The 27,811-nt window shown below is 37.3% G+C and overlaps 1 protein-coding gene across 1 annotated transcript in view; it reads left to right on the plus strand.

Moving 5' to 3' along the window:
- HSPA12A (heat shock protein family A (Hsp70) member 12A) overlaps positions 1–27,811 on the plus strand; it is a 99,831-nt gene that overhangs the window by 1,445 nt on the left and 70,575 nt on the right. Inside the window, exon 2 of the mRNA XM_065066908.1 lies at positions 19,535–19,653. Within this exon, the coding sequence (XP_064922980.1) occupies positions 19,551–19,653 (103 nt within the window). The 5' untranslated portion in view covers positions 19,535–19,550. The remainder of the gene's footprint in view (positions 1–19,534; positions 19,654–27,811) is intronic.

The raw sequence follows: 27,811 nt of genomic DNA on the forward strand, positions 1-27,811 counted from the left end.
GTTTAGTTAACAGCTGTGTTGAATGAAAAGAATTCGGTTCTATTTCTCTTAGTTTTATTGGCCCCATGGTGCTAACAGGCTAAAGTGTAATTAAAAACTCTCTAATCAAAGTATATGTAGCAAGCCCCAAGGAACAAACACAGTGAGAAAAAGCTATGATTGGTGTGACTCTGACTTTGAGAAGTAACCAGGTACAAATCACACCCTCTGGTAGCTCTTTTTGGTTTTTAAACAATGAAGATGTTTCACTTATATCAACACGTACATTTAAAATGTACAAATCAGTCTGGATAAGTTTGCAATCATCACTTTCCTAGGCATGTCCAGTAACACCATATTTTGGTGCCTTCTCAAGGGATTTTCTCACCACATCTTTTAGATCATGTGGTATTGTGGGTGGATAGAGAAATGGGTCTTGTGTTTCTTTTGAGAGCAGCTGTGCTTAATTTTTTATCACCTTTTGTCTTTACTATAACTCTTGTGCCAGGAAATAAATTATGATCAGCTATTCCTCATTTATGATACTGTATTGTGCGCATTCCTTTTTTTTTTTTTCCTTTTTTTTGCAAGATTCTTTCTATCTCACTTGAGTATTTAGACGTGGTGCTAATCTGAGGCACTCTAAAAACAAGTATAATATGCCATGCTTAAGTGTTGCATAAAGGATTTGCTTTTTGCTGTTCTGAAATGTTGCTTTAAAGATATAAACTTGCCCCTTAAATCAATTAAGATCATGGTCTCACTGCCATCTGTGTTCTTGCAGGATTTCACAGAAGAGTAATGTGTGCTCATTCCACTGACAGGGTCTGCTTTGAAGTCAAGTCTGAGTACATAAAAACTGCATGACATTTCCAATAAAATCAGGATTGCCTTTTTAGCTTGGCAATAAAAATACTCTAATACTCTTCTACAAGTACATTACTGTGTTTCTTTTAATTTTTAATATTCTATAAAGGATAAACTTCAGTAGCAAAGCTAAATATAACTTGAGGTACAAGAATAAACAAAAGCTTTGGTTGTAGGACACAGTGGAAAATAGCATTTAGATTGGACTTTGACATAGCACTTAGATTGGACTTTGAATCTTAGATTAAAAGCTTCCAAAAACTTGAGTAATACATATACTGGATATTGAGAAAATTCTAGTAATGTTTAGGTGGTGTGGTGGTGGTTTGTTTTGGTTTTATGTTTGTGTGTGTCTTTTGTTTTTTTTCCCACTAGCATTATTATTTTAATTTCCAGAGTACTCATGGAAGAGTTCATTTGCCTTGAGTAATCATTCTCTGCTCCAATGGTTGCTTCAAGTTGAGTGGATTTTAGTACTAATTTATTTCTAAAGTTTGAGGATTCTTCCTGTGGGTCTGTTCAGCTCCTGCTGTGCAAGGGTGAGCCCAGCCTTCTCCAAAGGAGCCTGCTGAACTAAAAAGTGAGAGCTGATAGGCTTTGATTTATCATTCTAATTCTAAAGGTAATTTGGGAGGCACGATATTTAAATACAAGTTTTTGAGCGGATTTTTGAGTTTACAGAAGATTGTCCTCAAATTTCTGTGATATAGTTGTTTGTTTGTTTTTGTAGTGTGTAGTGGTTTGGGTTTTTTTTATGTAATGCACAGGTTATTGTTGCATTCTAGGTTTAATCTTGGATATCAGGAGTTTACTATGTGATTTCTCTGTGTGTGCATTTTGAAGTAACAGGCATTGTTGAAGCCTGTCTAATTCAAGGACCCTGACATGATGGATTATTGGGATTTTTGTTGGTATATTGTCAATATCATGCTCTGAAATGTTAATATGCTTACAAATATATAGAGACGTGGAATGTTATCAGGCTTTGTGAAATTTGTATTAAATATTTTCTATGACATGAAACTAAAAATGTGAGCTCATGCATCAGTTACTGCATATGAGGTATTGGTAATTTCAAAGATGATGTGGCAACGTGGCCATAATACAATTGCCATTTATACAAACCAGCAATCAAACTGAGAGATGGACAGAGAAGTAGAAAGGTGGGAACACATACTTAAGTTTTTTGGTTCTGAGGCTGGGTTAATTACTGCTAAAGTAAAAATTGCTTTGACATAAATCATGGGAAGTTGGTTTTTTTCCTCATCTCTTTTTAATGGTCAGAATGTTTGTTTGTTTTTGATGCTGTAGTTTGAAACTGCAGTATAACAGCAGACAGAAAAAAATAATATATTAGAAGGGAATTACCTGTTTCTACTTTTCTGACCTGTTCTACTTTTCTGACCTGAAATACCTTTCTGAAAAGAACAATTTGATACCCTCTTTAAAGGTTCTAGGCACTAAACCACCTTTTTTACGGGTAAATCAGAGTTACTTACAAGCATGTAACAGTTGAAGTGAATATTGCAATGAGTGAGAAATAGTGTTAATTGAGTTCATAAGTCCTGTAACTTGCTGACAGATTTTAGGATAAGCCTTTCTGTTTCATTCCAGGAAAGGCAAAGCTAGTAGAAGAGAGGTTTAAGGAATTCAAATAAAAGGGTAATTTTTGCATTACTATTGAGAATTTGGGCTCTCCTGCATCCTATTTTTTTTTTTTTTTTTTTTTTTTTTTGCTTAAACATATTTTTTGGACAAACTGAGTATGGAAGAAAAGGAAGAATGGCATTTTTTTCCCCCATGGTATATCTCCTGATTTTTACAACCTTAATCACTTGGGGCATGTCTTGAACTTTTAACCTTCTTTCCCCAGCACTGATGCTGTGAATAATGGACTCTCCTGCTTGACACATAACTAGATTGCAGTTCAAAGTGGATGTCACAAACACTATTGCACCATCTGGAGCAAAAGCTTGACTATCATTTTGGGATACGCTCATAAGCTAATATGAATTTAGAACAGGCTTCATTTTTTCCATTGCACCAATTTAGGCTTCTTTAATAGGTATTTTTTGCACAACCCCCCAAAATTTTCAAATCTTATATGAAAGTCATATTATATTTATAGTCCTTTTAAACCTAATTTTGCTATGAAGAAGACTTAAATATTTCCCCTGAGGATAGGGAAATGCTGTGTGAATTGTGGAGGTAAAATTCTCTATTTTCCCCTATTTCCATTGTTGTGTCTAATAGTTTTCTTCAGTTCTCTTAGTTCTCTTCTACTAAAAACAAACAAAACAAACAAACAACAACAACAACAACAACAAAAAAAAAAAAAAACAAAACCAAAACATTTCTCCTACATATTTTTTTTTTTTAAATATGCACATTTTTGAAAGTTGGTGTGATTGTAAACTGAAAAGCTTTTCAGAGTGTGACTTTTGAAGAATACCTAATATTCATAGTTCTATGTAAGTTATTCAGCTATATGTTTGAATAACATCCAGCTGGTGCAATGAAATATACCTTATTTTGAAGGAGAAGAATCTATCAACTGATATTACTGCTTGGGGGTGTGTTCATCCACAAAATACTGTTCTTATAAATTCTGTGTGGTGATAGAATTTTATTAAAAGCTAATTGTGTGGCTTGTCTCAAATCAGCAGATTTTGAGTGTGAACACCTTTGACTTCCACTGAAAGTCAATGGGACTTGTAAACCCATTGCATTTCTTACAGAATGACTTGAAATAAAAGATAGGTGAACATAAGGTCAGTCTGATGGGTGTTGAGTGTTTTGGAAAAGGTGTGACTATTGGAGAAATAGTCTGACATGGTGCATTTGTACAGAGGGGATTAGTTCAGATTTTAAATAACCCTATTTTTTAAAATTAAGCAGTGGCTGATGCAGACATAGAGATAGTGACTGTTTCTATTAGAAATTCTCCCCTTATTTTCTTCTTTAAATTTTGATAAACATGTTTTAAGGATCAAATACATGTAGGCAAATGTAGAAATATTCTGTTCCTGAATGTGATTTGTTCTTGGAAAATATTTTCTGTTCTACGTAATTATTCAGAAACATACCAAATAAGTAAGGTAATTAGCAAGAAGACATTTAGAAGAAAATGCTGTTTAATATTAACCGAATATTTCAGATTCCTAGGGCACAAGGGTACAGATCTCAAGGGAGTTTTCACAAAACTTGATCTTTCTTTCTTGAAGCTACACTATGATGTAAATTACAGAGGACTTCTTGGCCCAGGACCGCATCCAGTCAGGTTTTGAATATCTCCCCAGAGCAAGACTCCATAACGTCTCTGGGCAACCTGTTCCACTGTTTGACCATGCTTACAGCAAAAAGCTTATTCTTGTGTTACACTGAATGTGCTATTTTTAAATCTATGCCCATTGTCTCTAGTTTTGCCCATGGGCACTACTGAGAGGAGTCTGGCTTCCTTCTCTTAATTTTCTCCCATCAGGTATTTATACACATTGTTGAGAGTCCCTGGAAGCTTCTCTTTTCCAGGCTGAAAAGTTCAAGCTGTCTCAGCTTTTCCTCTTACAAAAGGCAGTCCAGTCCCTTACTCATCTTTGCGCTCTGTGCAGGACTCACTCCAGTAAGCTTGTATCTTTCTTGCATCAGTTGCACTGATGGAAATTGTATAACCATGTTTGGTTATGGTGTATTGAGGCATAGCATTTGATTATATTAGTATAAGAAAGATTGTGGTTTGATGGACCATAACCAGAATTGTGCTTAAGAATAGAACTCAGTGTCAGACTCTCTGTCAAGATTTGTCTATTAGAAAACATGCATGTTATCCACTGAAAATACCTCCTACTCCCAGTATATTACACTGATACGAGTTTACCTTCAACTGTGATACAGGACTGCTGCTTTCTAGTCTCCATTTCTTACAAATAGGTACTGAAAGTAACATGCAAGGAGGAACTGATTGAATTTTTTTGACAGAAAACCCTCTAGAACTGAAGGAAGATAGTGCATCTGCAATTGTGAGTTTTGTGAAATGTACTTAAAGCGATGAGAAAGACAGTATGTAAAACTCATCAGGCTTCAACCAGAAAGCAATCAGTACATCTAATGTGTCCAAACATCCATCATAAAAATCACCACTTTCATCAGCGAAGAAAGAGGAGGTATTTATTGTCAACTACTGATGTCTAGTGATCAAGCCAAGAAGAGTACCAAATGTACACAACTGTATTATTCAGAGTGTAAAACCTTTATATTTTTTTTTGACGGAGCCAGTTTATGGATATACAGTTACTAGCTCCATTCATGGAAGGGAAGCAGTCCCCCTCCAACCTAGAATATTCTGGCAGTGCAAGCTGTGTAGAAGCAAATAACACAATGACATTATTTTGAGAAGTGCTTACTACTGCCTTATTTTAAAGTTAAATAGTATCCTGGCACTTAGAAGCTTAAATCCACAAAGGACTATCGGATCAACTACTCTTGACCTCCTGTGTATACGAAGCACTGCATTGTTTTTTGCATATGATCTAGGCTTTAATTTGAGATTAATTGCTGCCTGCTTGTAGCAAAAATCTTAATAAACAGCATAGCTCTTAATTAGGAATTTTGCATTTTAATTCTACCCATATTCTATGAGAACTGTCTATAATAAGGAAGAAAAAGAGCACAGCAACATCTTAATTTCCCTGACTGCTTGTCAGGGAAAAGAAGATAGTAGAGCTTTTCTTTTGTGTTTCCTACTTATAACTGGTCATTTTTTCAGGACTGCCATGAAGTGTTTGTGAAGCTGCTGCACTAGTCTGCCCTGTAATGGGAGTTCATTCGAAGGCCATGTTGGTTCAGGACAAGCAGCAGTAGCAATTACCACCTCCAGCTTTTCTCTAGAAGTGTGAGTTTTTGTCAAAGGCTCCAGAGTCAGACTGCTAGCCTAAGCTTCAGACACAAAGAGACATCAGTTATTCTCAGTTTCCTGTGTCACAGTTTTTGACGTTAAAGTTTTAGACATAATTTCCACTCTATTTTTGACAAACTACTTGTGGGACTGTCTATGTGAAAAAAAATTGAGCCTATTGCAATTATCGAGTTTTCAAACTAGTGAGAAGAGTAAGAGGAAACAGTATTTCACACATCTGCAGAATCCTTTTGCTTCACTGCTGGAAAACATTATATCATCCAGCAAAACCTTTAAAGTAATTCTGAACAAGTTATATATAAGTTACGTATGTTACATATAACTTACATATCACTGCTTAGTTTAATTGGATACCTATACTATAATTCATTCGGATTATCAGCGTGCAAGCCCTACTACATGTAGCTCTACATAGCAAAACTCAAACATGAAATTAGTTCTAAAATAGTAGTTCAGTTTCTTAAATATTCAGTGTATAAACAAATTGTGCATTTGGTTTTCTACTTCATGTAATTAAACTAGTGTAAGTCTGGTTCGATTATATTGCAAGATTGGAGCCTGTATCTCTCCAGATATCAGTCACACTGGTTTGGGCGCTTGTAATCTTGCCATACTACATAAAACAGCCATCATATAGTTGCCTGTGTTGGAGCTCCTTACCAAAGAATAAAGAATTTCCCTATGGTGGTTCCTCAGCAACTCAGCACATGAATACCTTGTAGTGATCCAGCTCTCAATCCTTTTTGCAAAATTCTAAGAAGTTTCCAAGAGCTAATTATTATTTATGGAATTTATGGTAAAAAGATTTGATGGTTCTGACTTTGTGATCTTGTATGATTAGTAACAATGCATATGTATTATAGAAAAAATGTGGTTTGGAAAAATGATAAGGGATGAGGTTTTGTGCAGTTTTTCTGATTTTGCTCTGAGTAAACTTTTACAAGTATGGCGTTTTTCTGGCTTATTTGTACTGTCAGACAAATAAATGAAGATCTTGATTTCATACAAAATCTCTACAGCCTATATACTTCACTGATAAAAAACTTGATGTCTTTGGGTGCGCTCTTGAATTGTTCGTCAGTGTGTAACATCATGTGTTTGTTAGAAGTAACAGCTGGTGTTTCAGATGAAGAAATGAATTAAATACTGGGCAAAACTATTTCTGTTATTTTAATTGTATTTAGATTCAGAGTGTGGTATTTACGTAACCTTTTTGTGATGTAGTTGTTGCATTTTTGTATCAGCTATCACTTCATAGAGCTACAGAGCAGAGCTACACAAAATGTGGTCTTGTTTGAATATTTGGCAAGTGACTGAATTGAATGACATTAAAGTCATGGCACTATTCGATAACTCCACCCAGTTCTTCAAGCCATTCTGGACTTTCCCACAGCATCTTCTGCATATAGACAATGTTTTAAGATTAAAAAGAAATTGCATAAGTTTGATTTCTAAGAAATGAGATAGGAAGTGGGGAAAATGCAAAAGAGGTGATTATATAATATTGTGTTCCAAAGCTGAAGTTGGTGACATACAAATCCAAAATAAGTGAGAGCAATTCACATAAAGAAGTTCTTTGTGTGTCTGTTTATATTGTTTAGGCTCTTCAAAAAGTCATGAAAATATAAAATACACTGAAAGTGGTGTTTATAAAGCAAGATCTTCCATGAGAGCTGGCCATTGCAAACTTGCTCTATATACACAGATACATCCATACACAGGAGCTGCTTCTTTTTTGCCTCTCTGTTCTTGAACTTCACTAAGAGCTTTCAATTGCTCTGACATTTTCAGCCAAGGATGTAATAGTTGTTGCTGAGCAGTATTCTACAGGCAATTATCTTATCTTATCATTGGAGCAATCCCCACTAGAAAGGAACCAATACGATCAAGTTAAATCATTACAGAAAGGCAAGAGAAACAGACGGAGGAACAAATAGAGGAAAAAGGGACTCATCTCATTAATGGGTGCCTGTGCTGCAGGATTCAGAACAGCAGACAATGAAGTTAGCCTGTAAGACAAAGCTGTGGAGTTGCCTCCTGTAGCTGTTGACAGGTCTGAATCCTCTCTTCCAGAGCCTATTGTGGCTGTAGTGTGAGGCACCTGCAGAAAATGTGCCAAAACTAGGCAGGGAGCACAAGCTTTTCAATAAGCTGTCACCTCGCTCTCCTTTCACCCACCCCTCCAGTTCCCAGCAGGAGAGGAGAAGCCATACTGAAGAACTAGACTAGAAAATAGTCATGTGATGGAAAAGGGGTCAGATACAGACAAATTACTGTTTCCAACTTTCTGAGTCTTATATGATTCAGCATTTTGGGCAATTCCTGAAAAGCAATTATTCTTTTTTCTAATACTGCCTTTAAGTTGATGACCTCTGAAACCCTGCATCACTGGGATAGGCAAGTCACCATCTGATTGGTGTCAGCAAGTACATTTTTTAATATTTATGTCTTCCTATTTCTACTCTAGAAAGAAAAATAGGAATTTTGTTTTCATTATTTAATGCGTAAACAATGATTTGAATACTGCCAAAATTAGCTGCTCACTTGCTCTCACAGGTGAATCAAAAGATCAAGCCAGGCTTCCTACGTGGATTTCTAGACTTGGTATTGTTCTTTAAAAGTCTATATTTAGGACTCCATTTGTTTTAATGTTTCTAGAGTGCCCTTGAAGGCTACACATACTTGTTTAAAAAGAGAATGAAAGCACTTGTATACACACAGAGGGAGTAAGGATTTACAGGACATAATCTGTAGATCCCAAAGTATTAAAAAGGAGAGGGTTTTACTCATCCTTTGAACAGACAACACAATCCTTGCGTGTGTGTGCATATCCTTGTGTATCATGTAAGTGTGTAACATTATTTTGTTTTCTCTGCATGTAGAAAACTTGTTATTGTGTATGCATATTCTTATTAGTGCAGAAGGCCTGGAGTCACAATCAGACCTTTTTGTACTAGGCGTAGCACAAACACAAGATAGAAGTTTCCTGAAGAGAAACTGAACAGGTTATCAATGGTTGCATCTGCACTGTGCACTGTGGGATATGTCCTGGGCTAGCTTTATTCTGACTTTTTGGATACAAACTTTGCTGCATCTCAGCCACAGAACAGGAGATTTGTGAGGCATCTGGTGTAGTCTGAAGGTATGGTCTCCTGGCTCTCCCCGTCAGGTGATATACAGTGCTTCTCCCTTCATATTCAGGTCAGGATTGAGTGGGAAGGTTGTCTTATCCCTGTTTGTTCAGTTTGTTAAATAAGATGCATAGCCAAGTTGTTGGTGTTGGTGTGGTGTTTTTCTGTTTGCTTGTTTGTTTGTTTGTTTTTGTTTTTTTCCCTGATATGGCATTTATGTGGCTTTGAAGCAGTCAGGGTAGAACCTCTGGGTATGCCAAGGTGTGAGAAGATGACAATACTTTTATTTCCATTTCTAGCACGTAGATCTGAAAAAAAAACATAACCTTCCGTTGGCTGCAGAGCAAATCTGATGATTTGGGATTTTAACTGACATTTTTAGCATCTTTATCCCAAATACCTTCTGCAGAAGATCTATTTTAATATCTTATTACTTTTGTACTTTATTTTAGAAAGCATAAGTGATAGTCTGTGCAGCTACAGTGTAATGGAATCACTCTCTAACAAATGAAAAAATCTTTTTTTTGGTGAGACATAGGTGTTGCTGGTAACATAACGCTGTTTCAGACTGAGGGATACTCCAAACCCTAATGTAATAAACCCTAACGTAACTATCTGGCCTAAGGAAACAGCCCCAGTTCTATACTTTGTAGCTTCCGCTGGAGGAAGAAGGAGTTAATGTGTTCAAAGCAAATAAAAGGAACATGGATTGGGGCATGTTCATGCGAAGAAGATGTAAAATACATGAGGACTGGACACCCAACTCCCGTATGGTTCTGTATTAAAAAGTGTGTTTGTAATTGTTTAATTTTCTTGTATCTCTTATCTCCAAAAAACTGTGCCAGGATTTTAGTAAAGTATTGATGTATTGCAGAAACTCTTCAGTTAAAGAACCTGCCAAAAAAATTGAGTATTAATAAACTGTACTAATAAACTGTACTAATAAACTGTACTAATAAACTGTATAGAAGAGCTTCATGCTCTTCTATATGAATAAATAACTTTTCACAGGTAAATTACTGTCAGTGGAGACTCAATTAAGGTAGGTCATTAATATGCCTGAATGGTATTTTTTATAATCTTCTGTCAAAGGTAATGTGCAGTGATTAAAGAAATACATTCTTAGACACTCAGCCTTTCACATTGCTGTAGAATTTGATAGCTTTGGCAAGGGGTTGCAGGCTTACTGGATTAGGTACCTATTCTTGGATGTAACAGAAAAGGACAAAAATAGAATGAATACAGTTAGAACAATCAGATGAATATGTCGTTGTGTCTCTCTCTGTTCCAGTGTGGGCTATGCATACTTTCCCTTTTAGATGTCCCCTTAGGCATGTTGCAGGTAAGATTGCATTTAGTTGTTTGTTCACTCACCAACACGCTCCCCAAAAGGCAAGAGTTTGTGTCTGATTGTTTAAGACCTTGCTTCTGCTTTGAACATGTCTCGTTCCCTTGGAAAAACATTCTCTACATCCCCATCCCCCTTTAGAGAAAACAAGTGAACTATTCATGCAAAAAAGTGTGTGTGTGGTTGGGAGAGTGGGGGGGCGTGCAATGCCACCGACAAACCCTATTGAAATGCATTGGCTGTTCATTTACATTCACACTTTTTTTAATAAAAATGTTAACTAATGATGTTAAATGCTTTGCCAAAGGTCCTGGCGGGTCAGTCGCCGAAGTGCCATTTCTGCCTAATTAGGGCTCTTGTGGCAGCCCAGGGGCCTCCTGATGCAGTGGGTGACAAGCCGGGAGCTGACAGCTTCAATCGGCTCCAACAGGAAGGTTGGGCTGGTCATGTTTTCTAACTCAGCCAGGTGTTAGCTGAATGTAGGGGGGGTCTTGGCCAGACCTGAGCATTCGTTTGATCTTCCTTTCTTTCACTTGCTCTATTTTGAGCTCTTCCCTTTGCCTGTCCCGTCTTGTGTCAAGGTCAAGAATGAGCTTGACTAAATCAGCAATTTCATTTATCTCTGGGAGATCATTAGCAGTCCTTCTCCCTCCCCTCCCCAAATAAACCTTAGGCACTGGTGCAGAAACAGCACTGGTTCCAGAAGCCAGGCACTGGGCAGTCCAGATATTAGAAGGAGAAGGAATAAATGCAGGTTCTTCTATAAATAAAATCTTTTCTACTTCTCTGTTGCAAACCTGCTCCTTATTATTAAGGTATCACCATCACAACACCCTGAGTAACCCTTAAAAAATGAAATTCTTCCATGGTCGCAAACAAAAGCCTAGAATATGTTTAAAACTTTATTTAATCACCACTGTCCTAAAACTATTCTATTAAAAACAACAAGAAAAACAGAATAGATAAAGTTTTCTTTTGACCTCATCTGTTTCTTAGTAGTACACTGACCATATTCATATGTGACCACATGCTTTTGATAGCTGGCCAGTTTTAGGTGTCTGGACAGCTGACAATTGTGAAATGGGATCATCAACATATTGAGGAACTGGCTTTTTTAAATGGATGTCTTCCCTTGGTTAATCAATAGCACTTTGCGCTCGGCTGAATTATGCTAGGTTATGTTAACTGAGAAAATAGACCTTGAAACATAAACACATCATTGTATAACTAACTCAGGATTTCAAAATGCTTTACCAAGAAATGGCACAAAGCAGTAGACTGATCAAGGTTGAAATAATTTAACTAAATTGTCGAGATTTCTTTAATCTAAGATTAATCTAATTTTCACAAGATGTTCTGGTTTTCAGATCTTACAACTAGATTTCAGACTTCTCAGTTTAAAGTGATTAATTTAACTGTTCCCTATTTACGTAAAAGCCATTCCTGTGCAGGAACTGCTTTGGCTTCTATGGAATGAAACTGCTGCTGAAATAAAAGGTAGCTATTCAATAACGGACAACTAGTTAATAATGCTCAATAATACAATAATATTAAGGACAGAAAACAAGAAAGGAAATTATATCACTTGATAGCTGTAGTCATAATTATAGGGTTGTGTGATTTTTTTGTGGTTGGTTGGTTGGTTTTTGTGGGCTTTTTGTTGTTGTTTTGGTGTTTTGGGTTGTTTGCCCTTTTTTATATAAACAGGAAGACTAGAATAGGAAACAGTCACATCCTTTCTTGTTAACGTTAAACACTTTTCTTTGCACTTATCTGTGATTCAAAAGACAACTCAGCTCTGGAGAAGACAAATACTCTTTTTTTATATTCAGCAAAATTGTAGCTATGAAACAGTAGAGAAAGAGAACTGACAGCTGAGAAGCAGTTACATGTTACGAGCGAAAGAACAATCAAAGTGTAATTCCATTACAATATTTTAATAAAAATTAATTTTCTGTGAGAACAATTATTACATATCTTTCAAAAGCAATTAATATTGAAATAGGAAGGTAAGGGTAGGACATGCATTTCTTTCAGGAGAAAATTTAACTAGAAAATATAATGAATAACATTAATCCATATCTTGACTGCTCTGCTTTCTGGCTCTGTAGTGTACATCCAATGGTCATTATATTGTCTTAAAAAGAACTTGGCATGCAGGACAGTTGCTGGCTAGGTGGTAAGCCCACAGGGTAATTTCCAGAGGAGTTTTTTTTTCCTTTTGAGGTGATTTTTTTTGAAAAACTAGTGTTCCTTGTATTATGAATGTAGAGCTATTTCATTGCTACTTGGAGTCAAAGAGCATGAAGCAGAATGCTTGCTGTTTCTGTATTTCTAATTTCTGCAGCCTAAAAGAATTTTAGCGTTCTTTTAGTAATATTGACTGGTTTTGGAAAGTTGTTGACAATGACAGTACACAGACTTTTTGCCAGATTGTTCCAATAGGAATATTATGATTGGGCAAATGTGGACTGCTAATACCATAAATACCAATTACCAATCTGATAGTATCAGATCATAATTTTCTGCATTCTGTCCTCTGTATGTAGTTTGACTTGGTGTCTATTGTCATAAAATATGCAGATTCTCAGCAAGTTCCAGAAATGAACGTATGTCTGAAAAAGTAGGTGAGTAGTTTCTGTTGCAAGCTGAAAAATTTTATTTGCTCTTCATGTTATAACACACAAATTAACTATTGAAAAAATGTACGCCTCAAAGATACATTTTAAACATCTTAAACTGCAGTTCCTGGAAAGGTGGAGCTGCGATGAGGAGTTATTCAAATGATGAAAAAAGTAATAAAATGCAGAAGATCATGAAGGTAATTTTTAAAGACAGTTACTGAAATCAGTCTTGGTTTCCCTGTTTTATTGTATCCACATATTGCAGCACATCAAATAGCCTAAAATGTATAATTCATGAATCTTAAGAAGGATGCTTGGGGAGCAGAAGCCGCTCTACTAGCACATTTCCTCTGCTCTGTGCTGTTCTGGGAATATGCCCAGAAACCCATGCTGCTGTAGCCTACTCCACACTGTGTAGGGTTATATTAACCTGCAGTATACATCAATCCAAGCATCCTGCCTTGTCATTTTAGGCAAAGTGAACTGAACCAAGGACAGAGAATCAAGTTTCGCTCTGAATTTCCTCTCCATTTCTAAGACTCACAAATGTTTCTTCACCAGTTTACTCCTTAAGCATAAAATGCATGCTCAAGCTGAATATTCCTGTTGCAAAAGTTTAGTTGCTTCCTTTCGTTGTGACTGACTAATTGATGTGCATGTTGTTCTGAGAAGTTCTTTTGTTATTTCTTATTGATTGTTTTAATTTTTTCCAGCATGTGGTGGGGTTTTTTTGTGGTTTTTTTTCCCTTTTTTTTTTCTTTTTATGGAAGAAGCATAAACCCTTTTATTGAAGTGTTTTGTATATAAATCTGCAAGAAAGTTATGATTGATTTACTCAGTCTGGCCAGCAACTGGAAGAAAAGCCATGCAAAAATAGGACGAATTCTGCTCTTCGGCAGAAAGCCTCACTGCTCAGAGCAATTGCTCTTGCTTCCACAAGGTAGATCTCGGTGTCGCTCAGCACTGGAACTTATTTTAGGTTATAGCTGTCTGTTAGGAATAGTCATGACCTTGGAGATACAGTCTGGTTTAGCAGTTCTTCCTGCTCTTACCGACTTGTGCATTACAGGAGGGTAGTGCCAGTCACCTTCTTAATAGAGTCTTTTTAATTCTTTTGCAGTTTAGGACAGGAACAAACTGTGAGGCCTGATCAATGACCCATGAATCCAGTGAAGATTCACCCACTGACCTGCAGTTAGCAACAATTCAAGCCTTTAATGATTCTGTATTTTTCCACTCTTTTCTTGTTTTCAATCTTTTATTTCTATCTCTGTATCAGATCTGTAGAATCCATCTGTTAAAGCTAAATACAGTGGCATGAGGTCTGAAAAGGTCAGGAGCAGAACAGATTTCTTTCCTGCAGATGGAAGCTTTAAAACAACAGGGAATAATTAGATATAAATGCGAGAATGCTCAGGTAACTGATCGGATTTTATCTGCCTGATCCTTGCATGATGCGAATAGAAGATCGACCTGTCCCTGAACTCTCTTGGCAGCTTCACGGAATGACTTAAACGAGATCAGCTAAAACGATTATACTAGATGGGTTTTAATGATCAGTCAAACCAATTTATCAGCTTGTTTCTCATTGGTACTTTCATTCTACCACAATACACAGGCTGACTTTACAGACTGGCTGTATCTTGTTGACAAAACGGTTAAAAATTTTAGAGGTACATCTTTTGAATTTAATTGATAAGTTCCTTCATAAAATACCTGTGCATGTGACATGCATGTTGTGATACATCAGCAGTAGGCAATCATTGAGTTAAGCTGCTGGAATTCTTCTTGACTTCTTAAAAATGATTTTTTGACAATATTAGGTTAGAATGTTAGAACACTGACAAACAGGTTGATGCCTTCCAAGCTCATTAAAACATCCATTGTAGTAAAGACAGAATTAAATACGGAAAATCTATGATAAAATCGATCGAAATATTCCCATCCTGATCTTGAGTATCTGGAAAGATGAGAATGAAAAACGCAGAGTGCTTTATTGTGTTCATTTAAACTTTGAGGGGTCTGTTGAGGAAAGAGGATATTCCAGCTGAACATAATAGAGTAAATTCCAGGATGATTAGAGACTGTGATGTCTAATTAATTAGCTCTTGTGGTAGTTAATTAAGTGGTCAAGAGTAGTATATGAGGCAATAAAGTCTGCTTTTAGCATTTACCAGAGCCAGCCTTTATTTATAGGGTACTGATAGTGATGTAATTCTCTTATATTGTAAAATGTGCATGTTAACAAGTTCATTAATACAGTTTAAGATTTGTAACATTTTAAAACATGAGAATAATGGTTAAGTCCATGGAAAAATCTTGTAGTTGGGCAAAATCACTATCTATAGACCTATGTTCTGAACTACTCTCACAGAAATATATGCTTGGGATTTAAAATTCCACTTCCCATCAGTAAAATGAGCAGGACTTAGCCCAGAGGCAGAAAATCTTCTATCTCATAAGGAAAAAAGATGGGAATTTTCTGCTATTTTTAGTAGCTTTCATGTTATATATAAGAATAACAATTTTAAAAAGTCAACAGGCTTGTCTCTAGGATTACTTCCTACATTTCTTAATCTAAAATTCTGTTCAGTTTAGTTTAGTTGTTAGGTTGCGGTTTTGTTGGTGTTGCTGTTGTTTTGTTTGTTTGTTTTTGTTGATTTTGTTTGTTTGTTTGTTTTTAGTGAGTCCCTAACGTTTACAGCTGCAAAGGCAATTAAATCTGTGAATAGAAACTGACATAGCATCTCCAGGACTTTTTTTAAGATCACTTGGGATATCACTGTAAAATCCTTGACATAAGTTTTAAATTTCTTGCATGTATTCAGGAAGCTGAAAATATTGAATATTACTGATAGCAATTTAGATGTCACTGTTGATTAGGTATCTTTCAATTTTTGTTTTTGTGGGATGATAGCACGAAGATTGTATAACTTCCTGTGAGTGCCATCTTATTTGACAGTAGGATTGGGCATAGGTACACAGTCTTGGCATCTAATTTCAGTCTCCTTATAAATAAATGGAAAGAGGGAGATTCTGACCTAGGTGTGCTTCATCCTCCAACATTGCGAAGGACAGCCAGATCAGATACCTAAGGCCCCCTCATCTCTCCAGAAGAGTCTCAGGCTGTAGAACAACAGATTGCACCAGTGTTTAGTGTCTTCACGTTTGAACCTGTGTGAAGTGTGCAGCCATCATGTTGTTATGACCCAATCAGGAGTGGGCTGAGTACACACGCTTTGCCAGCCCACGTGCGATGCTATAATGCTGGCTTGCTTAATTGGGTTGCACATCAGATGGCACACTTGGGTCCTTCAGGGACAGAAGGCAGAGGTCTACAGGGAGAAAAAACAGGAAGAAATGAAGTGGGTGGAAAGAGCAAATCAGGTGCCCATCACCCTACAATGACTTGTATGGAATGGGTAAGTGCTAATAGGTGATACCAATCCTGTACCTTTTCCATATAAAGACTTTCCCAAATATGTGTGGTTTTTCCATTTCTCTATCCAATACAGAAACTGCACAATGTTCCCTTTTCACTTATCTTTTTATTGAGATCTTCTGCAGCTTGTGGTAATACATTTCTTTTCTTTCTTCTTTTTCTATTATTCACAGTTAAAGACTTGTACTGTATCTCCGAACCTTTCTGATAGATTCCATAGAAAAGAAAATGATTCAGAGGAAAATCTTTGAATGCTTTTTTTTTTTTGAAAAATATTAGGACTAAAGCTACCTTAAAACTCCCTGCAGTTTTAATGAGAGTGCCTGTTAAATTTTCTGAGTATAGAAGAATAATTTGCTAAACAAAATCCCTGCAATTGTACCTTGGTTGCCTATCTTTTTTTTTTTTTTCTTTTAAACTTCAGAATAAATGAAAAATTGATCTGTATGGTCACTGAAACATTAAATTGTCTTATCTGTCACTTGTTCAACATTGGCTTCTTAAAAGGGAAAACAACAATCACAATCAGCAGTTTCTCAGTGCCTAGAAGAAAATAGAAGCTATAAATGGACAGATGAATTATGTGCTTCCAGTGGTTTTCAAGGGAAGCATTTACTGAGGGAGAAAATTGTTTTAATCTTATAACAACTAAGGAGTGTAGAGTTTGTAAAAACATGGAACACCTACACATAAACTTAATTTTTGTTGCATAGGAACATATACAAAGTAGCTTTCAACAAAAATGGTTGGGGAAACAAGCTCTTTCATTGTTTGGTATGCTATTTTATATCTTTAACAAATCTCTGTGAAGCACTCAGGGAAACCTAAACACAGTGGGTTAGTTGAGTGTTCAGCCCTTACAGTATTCAAACAAAATAGGAGTGAATCTTCTTTTAAAATGGAAATAAGTATAAATTTGAGTCATGCGGTGTGTATCTTTCCTTATTTTATAGAGCAGAGGAAAAGAATAGGAGGAAGCCAGAATCAAACCCAAACAAAGAACAGCCTCCACATTCTCGTTTTTCATTTCCTTGTCTTCTTTCTATTTCTAGATTTTGCTGAGGATCCACTGAAGGAAAATACATGGTTGCAAACCTGCCAGTAGGAGGCATGGATATCCTCTTTCTTTGATTAATTAATCCTGGCCATTAGAGCACCCTCTGCCTCATTTTTTTTTCTCTTGTCCAACTGTTTTACATTCAAGAGCAGAATGAAACCAAATAGATTTTGGGGAGCGAAAAAATCAGAAAGCTTTCAAAAATTAAATTTTTTATTCTCTCTTGGAGAAACTAAGTACATAAAATACAGGACATCCAAAATAAAATAAACTATCGGTTAATAAAGGTAAATGTAGTATTTGAATCCTTTGTTATGATGGGAAGGTAACAAGAATCATAATCTGATCCTTAAAATTAAACTGGTTTTTGACTGCAAATCTAGAAGTTAACTTTTTAATCACCATTGTGATAATGTAGTGCCCAGTGTAGTAAAGAGATTTTCTTATGGCTGCCCTCTGTGCTGGTGGGGAAGAACTGATTAATCTACTAGAAATACTAAGGGGAGAGTGGAGGAAGAAGAGAGAAGATTTTGGCACAAGATGACTTATCTGCCAAACATTTCCAATAACATTTTCCCTTCTAAGTGGAAGAATGTGGATGCATTACTCAAAGGTGGACTGGAAATGCAGATCCCATTCCTTCTTCCCCAGATGTTAAAGTAGGTGCATAAGACCAACTATTGGTAGAGCTGTGAGGAAAACCTAAGAAAGGCGAAGTGAACTGGTGGGAATGTTTTTAGAAGAGGAGTTTTGTTTCAGAGAAGTCATAAAGGTTTCCTAAGCCCTTCTTGCATGCAAGATGCAACTTTACAGACAGCCAAATGCCAAGCTGGTTCACAACTGTTTTGTTTTGGTGAAGTAACATTGTGAGAGGTGCCTGAGACTCCACTCATATAATCACTTTGAAGACCAAGTTCAGTTCCTTAAGCGTTAGTGAAATAACTGTAGCAAAAGCTGCTGGTAGCTGGTGGTTGCACATGTGAAAGTATTTGCACTGTTCCAGAGGCAGTGAGTGGGACATCATGGGCAAAATGTGAATAAAATCAAAGAGTTATGGGAACAGGAAAGCTCGAGTTCTCCAGTGAAAACTGATAACTAGAGATTCAGACCTCGTGTAGAATTTTGACAGCTGCTATTATTCCTGAATGCCTGGGTTCATTTGACCATAGGAAAAACGAAAGGGTAAACAACATCTGTAGGGGGTAATTTTTATTTCACTTTGATCAGAAGTAGCAGTCAACAGCATTAGTTGAAAATGCTGTAACTAGAGAGGAAACCACTTTTTGAAAGCAGATACATGTTCTGTTTTGCAGAACAGTATTGCCTATAGGCTGCTGTAGAAGCTTAAGCATGGACTTAATTTATTACCTCTCTGAATAGTCCTACAGTTTTCTCACACACTGTGTGTGTTGGGCAGTTATTGATATCTACCTGTCATTGAAATTTACTTTGACTTGTTAAAATATTTTATTCTTCTCATTTTCATCTCTTTTCTAGGACACATTTGCACTGCTTAGTACCTTATATGATGGACAGCAAAACTTATACATTCCATTTAAAAGGTTTTAGCATCAATGAGTACTTCAAGTTTGAAACAGAATGTCTGTTTGGGATTTATCCACTGTCACATATGAAATAACATTATTATTTAAACTGTGTTTGATTACTTGAGATAGGGTGGACTGTATATGTTTCATATGTTTTTTTGTTTGCACCTCTAGATGTAATGAAATTTAAAAAAAAAAAAAAAAAAAAAAAGGCACAAAGATTTTCCAGCCTAGCAGATGTTTAGGGTTCAGTACCTAAAGAATGTACCTAAATGTCATTGTGCATTACTAATAGAGAGCCAAGCAATGTAATAGAAATGGCCAGTCTTTAAGATCAGAAGTCTTCCTTTACATGTAAGGACTATGGTTTTCATGTGTAGTAGAAGATTTAAAGCCTTAAAGAACAGATGTCTTGTGTTCCAACAAATATGGTACTCTAAAAAAATTGTGGTTGTCAGTGAGATTCTGCCAAAGGGAGTTCTATCAAATAAACCATAAGATCCTGATTATTGTAAAGGCACAGCGTATCTTATTTTTTTCCTCAGCCTTGTTTTACTGTTTTTTGGGTGTATATTTGTGAGGAAAATTGTTAAAATATGCTAATTTATTATGCCTCTGTTTTTTCAGTGCTATTCCTGGTTTTATGGAAATCCCACAGAGGATCTTGTGCATCGGTGGAAGCCTGCTGCATCTGTTGGTGTGGAATAAACGGTACACAGGACCACATGGAAGCTCTCTGCACAGAGGTATTTCTCAGTTATTGGTCTTCCTTGACATAGTTCTAAAGGTGTTGAAAAATAAGGCCAGAGAAAGAAATGTTAAGAATAACCAAAATTGTTGTTCACGTGCCTGTCAGTGAAATGCAGTGGGAAGGTTGATGATGAGGATGGGAATTAAACTTGTGGAAGAATCTAGAAAGTCAGAGTTTATAAATGACTGCAGCCTTGAGGTTTTTAATGTCAGTCACTGAGAGCGGCTAAAATGTTCACAATGCTTTTTTTGGGTGGATGACATTTAAAACCTCAGCAATGAAATAGCCACCTTTTTCATTTTAAGTAACTGCATACAAACATGTATTTATGAAATGTAATTTTTGATTGCCACAAACAGAGACTCGTAAGTAGGCATAAATTAGTTCACAAGTGTTACCTTCACCATAAGTACTTCCTTGTTGCCTTTATATTCTGTAAATTGAGAAAAAAATCAGAATTCATATGGTTATTTCTACGTCTTCAAGACCTGACCAATAATAGCATAACTGAAATGATAAGGTCAATAAAATGTTTCTTGAGGAAATATCAGCCAGGTCTCTGAGTTCTCATCATATCTCTTGCAGAAATTTAATAAGAAAACTAAGTCTAGAAATACAGACCTCTTAAGTCTCTGCTCTTCAGACACATGAGATTGCACATGCTAGGGCACACATTTCTGTGCAAGGCTAGGTGATAAGTGTATGTCCAGTCACTAAAGAGCTGAATCCTGCAGCACAGAGCCTTCAGAAGGGAGCAGGGCTCCTGTCAGCACTGGGGCCTGCTAAGCAGCACATTCTCCAGCTGCCATGCCAGTACTGTGACCTTTCTTTTGCTCCTTGACCCACACATCAGATGCAGCTGTTCAGATAATCACAGATCAGAGTGACCACCTGCATCTGATGTGTGAGATCCAAAACTGGGAGAGAAGCCATAGTACTACCATATAAAAATATGCAGTGCCAGCAGTGACAGAGTGGGATACAAAAGAATGAGTCAGTGCATGAGACTTGACAGGTCTGCTTTGTAGCACAGCTGGGGATTCACCAGATCCCACAGCACAGAGAGTGGGAAGGGAAGTGCTCTGTGTGCTACCAATTCCCCCTCTTTGCAGAACAATCCTTAGAAGTCTGTTTCTCCGTGCATAACTTACCAGCCTACCTAATGAGATTTGCACTGCAAACACCACAGATAAACTTGTCTTACAGATAGTGTGGAAAGCACTTCAGCCTAAGAAAACATGATTGTTAGCCTCTTCCTCTTTTATTTCATAGAGAGCTCTTGCTAAGTGTTCAGGTTTTGAGTCAATGTTATCAAAGCTACATGTTTTGACAGGTTCTCTCCTGTGTGTGTGTATATGGAAAGGTTCTTCATGTACCTCCTAAGTTGAGAGATATAATTTGAACAGAGAAAATTATGGTTCATAAAGTGCTCTTGTTAGGTGACATGACTATGCTTAGTCCACTGCAGGACAGCCTACACAGAGAAATGCATATTTCCATACAAATTACAGTATACTGCAGCCAAGAGATCAATTAGAATGTCTGCGACCAAGAACTCTCAAGTGTCTCCATTCAGTCTGCCATTCAAATGAGACGAGAAACGCGTTCAATTGGTGTAAAGAATTTGAACTCTTTCAGGGAATGTGTAGAGACTGCTGGAAAGTGGCATTCCCTGCGGGGTGGGACTTGCAGAGTCTGTGAGATCCAGCAGGGAATTTTAAGGGTTCTGTAACCTACCATTTTGTCTCCCATTGAGAGAAAAATTGCAGAACCTGCTGAATATTGTGGAAAGGATGAGGATTTTTCATTGGTCAAATATAAATGACTGCGCTGGCTCTGTCATGTGTTACACTGGTCAGCTTGATAATCTCAAATCTATGCTATATTTCATTTGAAAGGAACTCAAAGCACTTTGCAAGCTACTTTTGCAAATACAGCACCAGAATCTCTGCTTGTTGAAATTCAGATCTGCTGGAATGAAACGTCACAGGAGTGAAACGTCATAACGGTTTAACTATGCACTGTAACAGTTCACAGATTAAGATGGGAAATTCAGGTTTAACAAACCTTGAAAATGTAGAAGTATTTTCAGGGCAGCAGAGTGTGATATTGTTTACTCTTTTGATAACTGCCTCCAGAAATTAATTTGACCTGAAGTTGTCAAAAACTGTGTTTAGCCATTCGAAATGCCTGCCTTTCATCAAGGTGTTCTAAGATCCCTCCCTTCAACTAGAGCTGTAAAATCCAATTCTTACTGAAGTCAATGAAAAAACTCCCATGGTCTTCAGTAATACAGCAGCAGAATGCAGTAGAGGACGTGAAAACTATGACAGCTTTCACTCAATAAAAATACTTACCAAATGCAGTCATTAAAATGTAATGTAATTTAAATGTTAAAAATACCTCTAATAGTTATTTCTCTGTAATACAGTTATATGGCAGTTAATAATATTATAAATAGTTTATACTTAAAATAGTGTGACTTTCATATACATTATAATTTTCTTTTTTTTTTTTTTTTTTCATTTTCATCACTGAGGACTCTGAAATATTTTTGCTCCATTTTGAGCAAACGTGCTTCTCCCAGCAGCTGGTGAAGCATTTTTTTCATGGCTAGCTTTTCCCATTTAAAAATATTTATTGACTGTAGAAAACATGTTAAACTTAATAGAAAAATTTCCTGTTATAAATGTACTGAATAGAAGAGAACTACTATTCAGAGGTAGGATTTGCTTCATTTGTGATTTATTAAGGGTTTCCCTAGATGCAGGATCAGTAAAGTAAGTCTCAGAAATTGTTGAGAAGGGGCAGCGTTCCCAGGTGTTATCCTTTGGAAGTTAGACGTCCAAATGTTCTGATAAGCTTCTTGTGTTGGTTGCCATCCCCAAAGTTTCATAATATTTTAGAATGCCTCTTCTTGCTCATTTTGGTAGCTATTTACAAAATAGCTGGGTTTAAAAATGGCATGATTTCTTGAGGTCTGATTTTGAACAATCTTCTACATAAGGGATCTTGGAGCTATTTTCTGGTAGGAACTGGCTCAGGTTTAATATTAAATATAGGTTTGCAGTGAGTTCAGCCTAAAATTCTTGGAAACAATGGCTGTTTAGCAGTTGAGACAAATGACTGGGGTCAAAATCTTCAGCATTCACTCCAGACCTTTCATGCTACAAAAAGTTGTCAAAATCTTCTAAGAGCTATGGGTTGGTTTTCTTGGAGAAGTCGGGAAAGAGTGAGTGAAAGACTGTGGGCATCTGTCTCCCAGAGCTGAAGGTGTATAGTGAGCACCTAGATTTACCCAGTAGATGGTGTATGCAGGATGTCTTAGCTTGGTGTGCTCACCTGTCTCCTGGTACATGTAGGTGGTACCTGCACGGCTGATTTTACGCCGTTGTAAAGTAGTGCCTCAGTGCTGTCCCCTCCCCACGGCTGCCCGGGCTCGGCTCCAGGAGACCGGGCCATTATACAAAGCCATAGGACGCCCTCCTCTGGATTGCTGTGTCCAGCTGCACGGACTGCATTCAAAAAGGGACACAGAAACACAGAATAAGGGAGAGGTGAAGGAGAAGGGTCTTTGAAAGACTGCTTTATAAATTGTATTTTTTTTGACATAATAGAAAGTGATGTAATACAGTACATATGGCATAACATATTGAATAACCTGTGAAATATTCCACTGTATCTGTCCTCCCAGTATGACAGCTAAGGGCTACATGATGAAAAAGGATACTGAGTATATAATGTAAATTGATATGTTGGTGTATCTATAAATTTATGCATATAAATGAGTTTTACAAATTTATATATAGGTGTATATATAAGTGCAAGAAGGAAAGCAGATTTTATTTTTACTAGATCAGGAAGATATGTATTAGTGCATTCCAGGACATAACATAACTGCACTAATGGTTTGGTCAGGAAGACCTTTTCCATAGACATGCAATAACAAATACCTGGTATGAGCTTTGAATGCTGTCTTCTCCAAACAAGTTGCTTATTTGAAAGTAACAACTGAGTGTGTCCCTTAGAGTTGCTGCTGTAATGCTTGTGAATAAAAATAAAGACAGGCTCTTAAAACAAGCTTTTGCTTGTTCACTGTGCAGTAACAGCTATGAATCTATATCTCAGTTGAATTCCGAAAAAGGTACCACACCAGTGGGATACAGAACACCAGGAGTGTTCCTCGGGGCTCAATTCTAGAGCCAGTTCTGATCAATACACTTATGAGTGATCTGGACGCCGGAGTGGAATGCACTATTAGCAAGTTTGCTGATGATACCAAACTGCTGACTCTTTTTGAGGGACAAGATGCCTTGCAGAGGGAACCTAGATAGATTAGAGCACTGGGCAGTGATTAATTGCATGAAATTTAACAAGTCTGAATGCCAGATTTTGCATCAAGGATGGAGTAACGCTGGGCACAAGCACAAATTGAGAGGGAGTGGCTGGAGAGCAGTCCTGCAGAAAAAGATCTGGGGGTCCTGGCTGACAGCAGGCACAATAGGAGCCCACAGTGTATCCTGACAGCCAAGAGGGCAATCTACATCCTGAGGTGCATCAAACACAGCATAACTAGCTGATCAAAGGAAGTGATTATCCTGCTGTATTCAGCATTGGTGTGGCCTCACTCTGAGTATTGTGTGCCATTCTGGGCCCTGCAGTTTAAGAAGGATGTTTAGGTCCTTGAATGCATCCAGAGTAGCTGAGGAGAGAAGGCTTGTTTGGAGAGAAGGAGGCTGAGGGGTGAGCTCATGGCTCTCTACAGCTCTTTGAGGAAGGGAAGCAGAGATGGAGGTGCTGAGCTCTTCTGCCTGGGATCCAGCGACAGGACACATGGGAATGGTTCAAAGCTGTGCCAGGGAAGGTTTAGGTTGGACATGAGGAAGCATTTCTTTACCAAGATGGTGGTCAAATGCTGGAACAGGCTTCTTGAAGACGTGGTTGATGCCCCAAGCCTGTCAAGGTTTAAGAGACATTTGCACAATGCCCTTTATAACATGTTTTAACTTTTGGTCAGGCAATTGGACTAGGTCATTATAAGTCCCTTCCAGCTGAAATAGTCTGTTCTTTTCCATTCTATTCTACCATCCTAGATAAAGTGCTACCTACTGCTCTTCACTTTCTTGGCCAGCGTTGACTTCATTGCACTATGAAGCCAGATGGATTTTTTTTTAAACAGGGTTTTCTATTAAAAACAAGATTCCAGGGAAGAAAAAGAAACAGTGAGTTTCTTCTGCCAGCTGCTTATCATTGGATTAGCCAGGACCTTGTAGGAATGTTTCAAAGAGAGGAAATGACTGGCCCCCTGTGAATGTTATGCTCACAGTAATTGTGTTGTGGGTGTTTGTTTGTTTCTGTAGTAGAGTAAGCAAGGCATTGTCTCACTGTTATGTATGTTGAAAGATCAACCAGCAAATGTGCTAAGTGTTTTATTTCACTCCTTTCCCCTAAAGTTACGATTCTGAGGAGCTTGCCTTTTCTCTGAGCAAAGCAACAGAAGGTTGTGAGATGCTTTCAGTGGGTGAGCCCACTGGGATCCATAGCTGAATACTTAGGGGTAGGACAGCAATGTATTGTTAGAAGATATAGGATTGAGGGAATGACTAGAAAGCCATTTGCTCTTTCTCAAGTCTAAAAAGCAACTGAACATGAGATTGTTGAAATTATATTCATAAACACACATGTATAATAATATAGTTATTCCAAGAACTCACTCCTGTTGGATTAACTAAAGACAATGGAAGGGTGGCAGTGGTCTGCATTAGATACAGTCCACTATTCAAATAATGCAACCAAAATATGGTTCATTTTGAGTGATGTTGTTGAAAATTTTTATACTCTTACAATTTGAAGGGGGAAATCACATGATTTGTTTCTTTTTTTTAAAACTTTCAATAAATACCCTGGAAGCATAAAGTTGGTACATTATTAGCGTAATAAAAATTAAAGCTATGAAAGAGCTGTGAAAATATCCTAGGAGTATTGCATTAGTATCGTAATAACTGTTGTCGTTGCTATACTGAGCCACACGATGGCAGTGTACTGTTGGATAAAGACGAGGAAGCTGCTAAACTAGTCTGAAAACCAACTTCACAGATTATACTCCTACCTAGTGTTACAGAAACTTTCGTCTTTTGGGGTCATGAAATCCTAATTTTAGCACAAGAACGGTTTTCCCAAGGGTCTGGTTTAATATATCTACAAAGAAACTCACTGGGAAACAACACAAGCTCCTTTCCAAAACCCTAGAGCATGAGAGTAAGTTGGAGTTAAAGCTTCTTCTCAATTCCAGACACCACGACCTTGTGAACAGTAGATCATCTTTGGATTCCAAATATAATTCCACGTCCCCGCTCCTACTGAAGCCAATATTAAAATAATTGTTGTATTTAGTGAGAATTGGATTAGCCTTATAATCAAGGACAACAAAGAAAGATGACCATTTTAATGTGTTTTGTAAGAAGCACCACAAAATGGCCTTTGAAAGGTCACTTGGATAAGTCTGGCTTGATGCATGTGACTCTTTCAAAAGTTGGGCACTTTGGATTTGTCAGTGGCTGGTGCCTCTCTTGAGGTGGAGAAAGAGGCAGCAATTAACTTACTGACAGATAAGAAGGAGAAATGGAGTGTCTGAGTGCTTGGAGTCTGATCTTTCCTCAGTGTCAATTAGTGATAACTACTAAACTGAGTGTTTCTTGGAAGCTAAGTTTTTGTACCTGACCTTTTGCCTTGGTCATTAACTGCCAAGTCAAGCACCCTCTGCATTAGTTCCGGATGTTCCTGTAAAGCAAAAGAAGTCTGTGTGTGGGAGAATGATACTGCAAAATTGCTCTGTCCCATTTATTTATTTATTCTTAAGTATTCCTACCCATAATCCACACCATAGTTGTAAAACAATTTCAGAACAAAGTAAGCAAAAAGTGGAACAAGGTTTTAAATGGGAGACAGTCCATCCTTCCCAGCCCACATTTGTTGAAATTTAACTTTCTTCCAGTGTGTAAAGAAGGAGTGTCATGGTGTGGTCTGATAATCAGTTGAGTTCTGGTAGATCAAGGGCAAAACAAATTCCAGAATTAGGACGCCTTCCCTTCCCCATTCTGAATGGAGAGCTGTTAACTTAGTGCCTGCTCAGTCTTGGCTGTCACACAGCTAAGTGAGAGGGGCTATTCCTAAGGAAACCAAACTGATCATTTTCACTGAGATTTCCAAAGGTGGGTAAAATGTTTGAGCTTTATACCCTGTTGGGTTTTGGAGCTTGGCTTTCTTTAGAAGCCATAGAAAAAACCCAATTTTGTGGTTTTACAAACAATTCTGTAAACACAGATGGTAATCACAGTTGCAGTCAATATTAGGTGTGTGTGGAATATCTTACAGTGAACACCGACTGCTGATTTTCAGATCAGTTGTGCAGTTCATAAAGTTGGTGACCTGCTTTGGCCATGCCTTTTCCTGGGACAGGCTGCAGACTGGGTGTATAGTTGACAACAGCAGCTCACTTCTATCTGCTATTATTTCCTAGGTGATATCCCACTGTTTCATAAGGTGCATGACAGGCAAGCTCAAGATCTTCCAGAAAAAATGGTTTCAGGAGAAAGCTGCCACACTGGAACAATTCAGAGATATGCCTGTTTAATCTAGCTTTGTTTCTTAGATGTAATTTTTAAATTCTGTTCCTCTGTGCTTCTTTTGCTTATTTCTTGATAGCTGCTGAATGCTGTATTCACCAATGACAGCAAACGTTCTGGTTGAGATTGCTTTAAAATTTAGTGGTGTTAACAGGATATTCAAATTATTCTTTCTAAAGCTACTTTGCATTTGTTTTCCTTGTGTGATGTTGGGAAGTTGTTGCTAATCTAAAATGCAATCTTTCTGCAATACTAGTGTCTGATTTTAGATATGCATCATATTTCATGGTGCTATTCATCCAAAATACTGTCTCGTGTTTCTGTAACACTGGGAATAGAACAATGAACTTGCTTCAGATTTTCACTATTGTAATTGTAAGCAGAACTTGATTGATTTTCTCTGCAAAGTTAAGCTTGCATATTAACTTGGCTGAAGAGAAAGGTCACATCAAAGGGCACAAATTAATCAGCTGGGACAGCTTCATTAGTAATGCAATAAGCACTGGTTGTGTGTTTCTGGAGCTCCTG

The sequence above is a fragment of the Columba livia genome, chromosome 6, assembly GCF_036013475.1.
Source record: "Columba livia isolate bColLiv1 breed racing homer chromosome 6, bColLiv1.pat.W.v2, whole genome shotgun sequence".
Classification (NCBI taxonomy): Eukaryota; Metazoa; Chordata; class Aves; order Columbiformes; family Columbidae; genus Columba; species Columba livia.